This window comes from Vigna radiata, chromosome 7, assembly GCF_000741045.1.
Source record: "Vigna radiata var. radiata cultivar VC1973A chromosome 7, Vradiata_ver6, whole genome shotgun sequence".
Classification (NCBI taxonomy): Eukaryota; Viridiplantae; Streptophyta; class Magnoliopsida; order Fabales; family Fabaceae; genus Vigna; species Vigna radiata.
In genome coordinates this window covers 40,304,164-40,314,979 of record NC_028357.1, presented here as the reverse complement: position 1 = coordinate 40,314,979, position 10,816 = coordinate 40,304,164, and the positions used below count along the sequence as shown (strand labels likewise).

At 29.6% G+C, this 10,816-nt stretch overlaps 1 protein-coding gene across 1 annotated transcript; it reads right to left on the bottom strand.

Annotated features, from left to right (window-relative positions):
- Positions 1 to 592: 592 nt before the first annotated feature.
- LOC106769092 (homeobox-leucine zipper protein ATHB-6) lies at positions 593 to 2,737 on the bottom strand. Its single transcript, XM_014654562.2, has 3 exons — positions 2,189 to 2,737; positions 1,572 to 1,948; positions 593 to 1,469 (listed from the first exon to the last, which is right to left on the bottom strand). Exons 1-3 carry the CDS (start codon positions 2,247 to 2,249, stop codon positions 1,011 to 1,013), a joined length of 897 nt encoding a protein of 298 aa, XP_014510048.1. The 5' UTR covers positions 2,250 to 2,737; the 3' UTR covers positions 593 to 1,010.
- Positions 2,738 to 10,816: the final 8,079 nt, after the last annotated feature.

Sequence of the window (10,816 nt, the reverse complement as noted above, 5' to 3'; positions counted from 1 at the left end):
ATTTTTGTCTCTATATAATTTGAATGTAATATATATATATATATATATATATATATATATATATATATATATATATGTATATGTATTCTTTTCATATTTAATTTTAAAGAATTAAATATTACTTTTATAAATATTATATTCTACCAGTATAGACAAAATTTAGAAAGAATTTGAAAAATACTTGAGTCCGATGGTATTCTTCCAGACTCAATAATCACCACACACTCTTATGCTTAATGTAGACCATTTTCTACAATAGTTTCCCCTCTCAATTTTCTCTCTAAGAAAAATCAAATTACACGAATTCCTCAAAAATCTGCTAATATAAATAAAAAGAAAATCAAAATTTAATAGTTCGAATAAAACCAAGATTAAAGTTTGATGTGATTTTTGAAAATAAAGTCGAAATTCTGGTTATATATAATATAAAAACACCCTCAACTGCATCTAAATATTCTTGGAAAACCCCGAAATATATAATTTTAACCTTTAAAACTTACTATCTTTTCTTCTTTATAAAATAAAAAGGGCAAATAAATGTAGATAAATACAAGAAAAAGCTGATAATAGAAAAATGGTGAGAGAAAAAAAAGAAAAGGTGAAAGCAGAGACAGGTGAATTGTGGATTTTTTTTACAGCATAGATAGATAGATAGATTTGATTTCATTAGGACCTAATCATTATTATTATTATTATTCATAAATTACCCGCACGCCCGAGAGATTGATGATTATTATTATTTTTACCCTTTTCTCGTCATCAACCTCTCTTCTCCGACCCCACCATGTTCCTGCAACCCCTTCTTCTTCTCTCTCTCTCTCAAACTCTTCATTTTTCTCTCACTTCTCTGCAGTCTTCACCATGCAACCCTTTCCCTTTTTTACAAAGCTTCTTTCTCCATTACTATACACCCTGCAAAATAATGCCTTATTCTTCTCTCTAATCCTCTTCTCAACAAGGTGGCCATGATTCTTCTACCTTTTTTTTTTTTGCTTTCTGTGTTCATCTTCTTAACTCCACTCCTCTGAACAGTACCACTGCAGCGTGGGCGCTTGTTCATCCGAGAAGAAATTGCACGCCTCGTCCGCGCTCAGAAAATTATGCTCCTCCATCTTCACGTACTGCGTCGGAAACTGTTTCTGGAACTGGAAACAGTTCATCGGAGAAGACGATGACAAAAAGCTCTGACTTTGCATAACCCCAGAAGATGAAATCGTGGCGTTGTTGGGACTGTTGTGGTTGTTGTTGGCATTCTCTTCGTTCAAGATCGCGCTGGAGTCGCTGTCGGAAGAGCCGTCTTTGAAAGCCCCTAAAACTTCATCACTCTTGTTGAAGCATTCGGATCCAGGAATGGCGGTTTGACAAAGTGGGTTACTATCTTGCAGTGTTATCATCTCTTCCTTCACCGAAACATCGCTTTCAGTGTTGCTCTCTTCTTGCAGCGGCAACCTTGATTTCAATTCCTTTATCTGCCAACACAACAAACCAACCTTTTAATACTCTTTCCAGAAATTAAAGACAAAACTTTTACAAGTTAATAATAAATTAGTGATGAATGCAAATGTTTCTACCTCTTTGAGTAAGGCTTCGTTGTCTTGTTGGAGGGTGTCGTAGTTAAGTTTGAGGGAATCATAATTGGCTTTGAGGACTCCATAGTCTCTTTCCAATTGCTTCGTTTTCCATCTGGCTCGACGGTTTTGGAACCAAACCGCAACCTGTCTTGGTTGCAAGCCAAGTTCTTGTGCCAGCTTCACCTTTCTGTCAGGTTCCAGTTTGTTCTCTACTTCGAAGTTCTTCTCCAAAGCTTTCACCTGATCCACGCTCAGTCTTCGTTTCTTCTCAGCGTGGTGTCCTGGTTCCTCCACACACCCTTCATCGTCTAGTCCTTCCAACATAGACTGGAACTCCCTGCCATACACGTGGTTGTTGTTCCTCGGACTGTGTTCGTCTGAATGCAAATCGGACATAATCATGGTTAGTGCGACTGGTTTTGTTGTTTGTCTCTCGAAACAAAAGCACACATCATAACATAACACGATGAGTTGTAAATTGTAATGCAAAAACAAAGTACAGAGTAAGGAATTTTGGGGTAATTTAAAAAACAGGAAACACGAAACACGCACCATGGATCTATTATATCTGTCTGAGAAAAGTAAAAAATAAAAAAGGAAGCTTTAATTGAATTAACCTGTTGGTGGACAAATGGTCATGAGAGCACCCAGAGAATCGGAGCTGCCAAGTCTCTTCATGAGTTCAAAGGACGGATCTTATTAGATCAAGGAGCTTAAATTTGATCCCTTTATTTTGTTTAGGCAATGTATATTAAGATCTAAGAAGAAAAAGGTGAGAAAAGGTTTGTTTTGTTTTCGTGTTTTACTTAAAGGGAGGCATTGAAGATGAATTATGGTGTCTTAAAAGAGGCCAATTTGCAGAGGAAGTAGCATAGAAGCACTGATTTGCATAAACTGCCATGCTTTTTTCCTTCTCTATTGACACCTCTTCTCCCTCTTCACCCATGAATCAAAGAATTCGAAGACGAAGGAAGTAGGAGTGAGCAATCTCTTTCTGAGTGGACACAGTGGTCTCTTTTCACTCTCTATCTACATCATCAGTGATGAAGTGATCAAGTGTGATGGGTGGGGAAGAGTTATAATGAAGAGAAAGAGGAAGAGAAGAATCAAGAAAACGAAGGTTGAATGAGAAGTAAGGAGAAGGGTGAACAAGTTCACAGGCCAGCTTAGGTGAGAGTTTGTGTCTTTAAATAAACCAACCTTGGTTAGAATCTGACTGGGGTTAAGCGACTGCTACTGCGGTTGGCTATCAAATGAACCCAAATTCAACCCAAATGCAACTTTTTTGGGTACCGGGTTAGCCGGTTAAGCTTGAGTTTCCTCGAGGAGCGGTATTTGGGAGGTAGCGCAGAGTGTGGACAGATGGAAATGGAAACGGCGTGGCTTTCGGCAGCTTGCGTCCACTGTTTAAGCCGGCTTAAGGTTTCTTACGTCACCAACTAATAATTATTTATTCTCCTTATCAATCAAATAAATATGTCTAATTTTAACATCTTTTTAATACATGTTTTCATTAAAGATCATATTTACTGAGTTTATATAAATTTTAAATTCCAACAATTTTTTAAGTATACTTTTTATAAATGCATTTTAAAATTCAATGAGTCACATGTTGATTCTTTGAGGCATTTCTTTTGTCCAACAACTATCTACTTTCAGTTATATCATGTTTCACAAAATATCAAACAAGATACTAAGTGCATTAAATTTAACTTTTATCGACCAAAAAATAAAATAAAACATAGTTTTAAATGAAAGAGTTGTACCAATCATATAAAGTATTCATAAACGAAGAACACATAAGACTTCAAGGTAATTAGGACCCCTTTTCTCATTAGAGAAATAGGAATAGTTACAATTACAATAAAAGACTCTTATAAAAGAAAAACTATTCTTTTAACACACTTAAATTATCTTTATTTACTTTTTAATTTTTTCTTTCTTATAACAATATAAACTTTTACATTTTTAAAACAATTTTTTTCTTATATTATATGTCAACTGTCAAATAAATAAATATAAAAATATGTATTTAATCCTTTTATTATTATAAAAACCTCGAATCGAAACAATACATTGACAACCTCTGAGTGAAGTGTTTTACTTTTTTCGAAATATGCTATTTTTTTTTTTTGTTGTGGTGTTCATATTTTTTTTTTTTTTCATTTCTTCTAATAAATGGTGCCCTTATCGACATCTCCTATTTTAAAGTCAACTTCAGCCGATATTATAAATTGATTATCATATTTAGTTTTCTCCGTGTATATATAATAATTTATTTATTTAAAGACTTAAGAATGTGGTCATTAGATAACAATAGGATTGGTGAAAAAATTCAGTTCAACAAACATTCAAATTTTTTGTTTATTAGACAAGTACCTCACTCGTTAAATAAACAAAATTAATGATTAAGAAAATTTAGATATGTATTTAATATGTTAAATGAATTTAAATGTTTTTAATTCACTGAAGAAAACATAAATAGTGATTGAATGAAGACAATAATTTTAGACTTTAAATAATATGTTTAAAAATGTTTTTAAATAATACAATTGTTTATTTTTTACAAACTCTAATAATTCTCAACTTTAACTTGAATTTTTTCTGTTTTATTATTAGGATGTCTAACAATATGCGTGTGTGTTTTTTTATTTATTTATTTTTATTTTATTTATTTCCGGAATTAAAGTAGTCAAAATGAAGATACCGGAGAGGATATATAGATATTAAAGTGTTATATTTAGAATAATTTTTGTCTAAATTACTTGTATTTGGATATATGTTTTAAGTAGAGCCGTCAAAATGGGTCACAATCCGCGAGTCAACCCGGTTCACCACGAATTCGGACCGGGTTGGGTTTGAAAAATTTAAATTTTTTTATGTGGGTCATATTTCAACCCGACTCATTTAAACCCGACTCATGCGGGTTGAACCCGTAGTGGGCCCCGCTAACCCGCCTAACTAATTTTATTTTTTTAATTTATTATTTTATTTATGAAACCCTAAAAAACAAAATACTCTCTTCACTCACTTTGTATACCAAAAAAGTAACCTCTGCTCTCACAAATCACTGTCACGGAAGTTGCTCTCATTTACGGTGCTGTCACTCTCACTTCTTCACTGAAATTCTTCAAAGAGCATGTTTTTTGTATGTTTTTTGTGTTTGTTTTTGGATGACATTTGGATTATATTATACTTTTTATTATTATTTTGAATTGTCTTTAGTTTAACATCATTTTTTGGGAGTGAAATTTGTTTAAATTTGAATATAGAAAGTTTGTAACTTTTTTATTTTAAAAAAATTGTAATTAAATGGGCTAGTGAGCCAACCCGTTTACCCACCAACCCGTGGTGGGTCGAGCCGGGTTCAGATTTTTCTGGCTTGCTAATAAATGAGCTGGGTTGGGTTGGCTCACTAAGTGACCGACCCGTGGTAGGCCGGGCCGGGTCGAGCCAGGTTACTCGTTTTGACAACTTTAGTTTTAGGTACTATCAATTTGAATTTATGTTTTAACTCGTATTTATTTATCCTTTAAATTCTACTTGAATGTATGTTTTAAAAATTTATTTAAAAATTCATAAAATATATTTTTTAAATATTTGCGGGTTGAAAATGGGTATCCAACTGATACTCGTGGATAGTAGAGCGGGTTGCGACTACGATTTTTTACATGCAGGTTGGGTACTACCTGTGTCCAACTCGACCCGTTGTCATCCTAATTCGGACCCTTTCAATTAAGACATCCAATTCTACGACGAACTCCATAACCTCATTAGTGGAGGCAAACCCAAATGCAATGATACTTTAAGGAACACGGATGGTCGTCATCCACATTATTCGAGTTGCCTCAGACTAGTGACATGAATTGTGCCAAGTTGATTGAAACTCTTCAAGATTGAAAGGTTAGGAAATACAAAGAAATAATCAAGCCTGGAACTGTAAGACCCAGTCTTGGAGTTCTTGGAGTTTTTGGAGTTCTAAGATTGTTAGATGAGGCTAAATATGTAGGAATGTCATGCATGGTTTTTTATGGTTGAGTCTATAACTGGCATAGAAAGCTAGTCCAGAATTGACATAGAAAGTGAAAACTTTTCATGTCAGATGTATCTACGATAGATCCAAAATTGACCTAAAAAACCTTTTTTTAATCGACATAGAAAGTCTTTGCTACACTAGTGAATCTCTTTAAACTTAAGTGATCTTGGTGCTAAAGATCTTACATATATAATAACTCTTTTAAGCTACCATCCACAACTAAGTTTAGCATATGACATAACAATAAGCATGAGAAAATTGTCCATCATTTTTAATTCTCATTTTTAAATAACCACATCACTAGATTATGCTCTATTATTTTTAATTGTTAAAATATTAGAACTCATTCCTTTAATACTTTTTAATTCCTATTTTATTATATTTCCCTAAAGCGTGTTAGGTATGATTGAAAAACTAATTATTCGTTTTTATACATCTAATAACTATTTATACACTATTAAAGGTAATAAAGGCTTTTGCATCGGTAACTTTGGAGATTATATTTTGATTCTTTAACTGAAAAATATTTACTCGAGGTAAAAAATATATAACTTTAGGCTTCGGTTCATAATCGAAGCCTATTCATTACTTTATGCTTCGTTTCTATTTTGAATAAGTATCGAAACCTATTTTTATATATATATTTTTTAAAAAAAATCAATTTCTTCCCATACTTACGTATTTTCCACCGTAGATCAATAAACGGAGTCATCACAACCTTTCCTACCTCCACATTGAACAAAAGAAATTAAAAAACTATTTGCAATAGAAAAAATGAATTGTGAAATAGAAAAGAAATACAAGACTAAAGAATGAACCTTTAATCGCTTTCGAAATGGAAAGAAAAGGGATGCTCATAGTGACAACGCAGCCACCCTTCACGTTGGCTACGAGGAAGGAAAGGAAAAAAGTGGAGGAGTAACGATGAAAGTAACAACGTGGTTTGGCAACGAGAAAGGATGCAAATTAGCTCTTATAGTGGAGAACTAATGCGGCACAAATGAAAAACATTTGGTAGAAATATAATTTTAATCCTAATAAATAAGTAGGCCTAGATTTTTTAAAGGACCGAAACATATAATTGTGCGAATAATTTCAAAAATATCACTGGTAACATTTTTTTAAATGTTTGCACAACTATAGTCCACTAGTGTCATTTTTTAAATTATCCGGAAAACTATAGATATTAGTTCTTTAGATAACTAATACCTATATTTGTTGTACAAATATTTACAAAAATGTCACTAATGACATTTTTGAAATTATTTCAAAAATTATAAGTCTTGATTCTTTTTAAAAACCGAAACATATATCTGTATAGGCTTCGACTACTTTCGAACCAAAAACTATAGTTATACATATTAAGCAATTTCAATTTTTTTTAATAGTGATATAGTGTGCAACGAGTGTCAAGTGGTTTAACTCTAAATTAGTATCAATAATTAATAATAAGTTTTACTCTAATATAATGACTTAAGGAAAAAATTTAATAAAAAAAATTCAAAATATATATATATATATATATATAGTTGGAAACAATCTTTAACTATTATAACCTTGATGGCTCAGTGCACCAAGGTTCTGATTGTTCACACAATATATTAACAGATATAGTAAATAAATTCAATTTATTATAATTTTGATTCTATTTCTATTATTATAAATATAATCTTTATATGATTTTAGGATACTAATATTTTATATATATTTTATACTTGGACTTCGTACTTATTAAATTATTTTGAATTTGACGATAATAATATATTTTAGGATAACTACAGTATCATATGAATATTTAAGATAGAACATAATCATGTTAGGTGTTCATTAATCCTCTTCTCTCTCTATAAGAGCATAACATGTCTTAATAATAAAGAGTTTCCTAAATTATTGCATAATATTAATACATTAAAGACTGATATAAGTTTGGTGCAAGACATTAAATCGCTTTCTAATTTAACTTTCTCCATTACGATATAAAAAATATTTCAAAAAGTAAATTCCTATCACAAAATAGAAAAAAAAAAAACTATATATGTTTATGGTCAACAACAAATAAAAATAATAGATCATATCAGAAAATAAAAAAAGAAAAAGGTATTACTCACCTAGATTATAAAAGTTTTTAATCAAAGTCTAACTGCTTCTATATGTTATAAACTAATTTTGTTCAACCTTAAATTTGACTATTTTCAAAATTTTCTTTCTAGTTTGGGAGGTAGGTACAAGTTAAGCATTAATGCTCATGCCTACTAAACGGTGAATTAGTGTCAACATTTATTTTTGATTAATTTATATTTTAATATTTTATACAGTCTAATATATTTTGTGTTTAAAACATAAGTTATTTTAAATCATTTCACCACTACCCATTATTAAGAGTGGTTTTAGAGACGAACATATCACTCATTTTTATTAATATACAAATAACACTCATTGACAATCCTATCCTATTGTTGTGAAATTCTCAAATTTTAAAATCCTTTCGACAACCCCAATTAAGATTAATACAACTTAGAAAAGAAAAAAAAAATTATGAAACATTATCATCTAGAACATGGTAAAATCTAGTTAAAGATTTGTGTAATTGTAAATAACTTTATCATACTATGTTTGTTAAAGTAGGTCACTTGATTTAGTCTAATTTAACTTACTATGGGTTGACTACTTATTAGCGAATCAACTTAACATTGGTTACTTATTAGTGAGTTCAAAAAATTTGAACCCGGTCTAATTCACTAAATGGGTTGGCTCACTAACTCACTTAATTATAATTTTTTTTCTTCAATTCCAAAAATAATAACAATTTTTTCTAATTTAAATCTAAATAAAGTTTAATCCAAATACAATCCAAAGTGATGTTAAACTCCATATACAATCCAAAAAACAAAAAAATACAATCCAAAATCATCTTAAATTCTAAATACAATCCAAAAACACAAAAATACAAAATAAATTATCATCTAACATCAAATAATTATTGTTACTTATTCATATATAATATTAGAGTCTTAAATGTATAAATTCACAACATAAAAGGGTTTAGGTTTAGTGTTTTAATTTTTATTTAATATAATTTAAAATTTATGAATGAGTTGGCTTACGAACCCAACTCACCAGGTTCAATTTAGGTGAGTCAAATTTAATTTTGACCCGTATCAAAATTTATAATTTTCTTTAAACCTAAACTTGTTCAAACTTGTAATGGACCAAATTGACTCAGGAATTTTAGCCCGTTTTCAAAACACTATTGTGTATGACGTCTTTTCATAATATAACATCATGTGTGAGTACCTCTATCATGACATGAGTTGCATTATCTATGTGCCTTGTGTTCGGTTTATGTAATATTACTTTTTAAGTCATTGAACAATATTTGTTACTAAAAACATTGACTTTCAGGTAGGTGTGTAATCTTTTGGTAAAGGACAGGTGTTATATTTCTTCTTCCAAAGACAACTATGTTGCTTGTACGGATATGTCAAACAAAAGTCATTCAGAAAATATTCCCAGAACGTCTTCTTATCTCTTAACGTTCTTCTGATCCAATACAAATTTTTTGAATAAAATTATGTCCTTTTATGATCTGCATAGATAAATAGAACACAACACAACATACAAGAGAGTATTATTCGTACATGTATTTAATACGTTAAACATTCATCATCAGTGTTTAGGTATGATACGTATATTAGCGTTTATGCATAGTTTGTTTATAGTGTTGTTTGGTGTTTAGAATATCGTTTACACATTAGACGACTTCTTTTCATTGGACACTATTTTGTTAAGAACTTTTGTTAAACTTTAAAATAAGAGTTACTAGACGCTTTTGTCTTGACATTTTTTAATATTATGTTTAAAAGCTTCAAATGACATGTTTATTTTCTAAAAAAAATATTAATTTAATTCGTAATTTGGTCATTATATTAAGGTCTTTGATTCATGTTAACTATTATATTTGTTTTTTACTCAAATGAGTCCCTATTTTTGTAAAAAAAACTCAATGTAACAATTTTTGTTAAATTAGCATAACGTCGTTTGAAAGTGTCACATGTCAAAATCTAGACGATCTTCTACCTTAAAACTCCTTTTATTTTTACACGTAACACCTTGAAAGTAGAAAATAATATAGATTTTGGCACGTGACACTTTTATAAAAATAGGAACTCAATTGATTTCTTTTTACAAAAATAGAAACTCAATTATAGTGTTGTTTGGTGTTTAGGATATCGTGTACACATTAGACGACTTCTTTTCATTAGATACTATTTTGTTAAGCACTTTTGTTAAACTTTATAATAAGGGTTACTAGGTACTTTTGTCTTGACATTTTTTAATATTATGTTTAAAAGCTTCAAATGACATGTTTATTTTCTAAAAAAATATTAATTTAATTCGTAATTTGGTCATTATATTAAGGTCTTTGATTCATGTTAACTATTATATTTGTTTTTTATTCAAACTAGTCCCTAATTTTGTAAAACAACTCAATGTAACAATTTCTGTTAAATTAACATAACGTCGTTTGAAAGTGTCACATGTCAAAATCTAGATGATCTTATACCTTAAAACTTCTTTTATTTTTACACGTAACACCTTAAAAGTAGAAAATAATATAGATTTTGATACATGACACTTTTATAAAAATAGAAACTCAATTGATTTTTTTTAAAAATAAAAACTCAATTAAGTCTTTTTAAAAAAATATGAATTTAATTCAATAATAAATAAATACAAAGACTAAAACGAATTAAAAACCTAAATATAATGATTAGTTACCAATAAAGAAAATGTTATTCAAATGTGTACGTTATTTTCTACAATATCTTTGTATAAATGAAAATTTTGAACAAAAAATAAAATAAGAAAGAAATGTACAAATCTATTATATATATGAAATCTAATTTATATTTAAACATTTATTTTAAAAAAATTATTACAATTCTTTTAGTGAGAGCATAAATTAATTATCATTCTAATCTTACAAACAAAATGAAATTTTTCTAAATTTAACCCATTTTATGAAATATTTATTAATTATTTAGTACATAAGGCGCAATTTTTATAGTAATATATTGTGAAAATTTATGGTTTTTTTTTTCAAAATACAAGTTAAACAATACATTTTTAACTAACAAGAATTCTGATACTTTAATTGTCATGCTAGTGATTTGATCTTGATCATCAATTGTCTTTTACTTTTTGATTT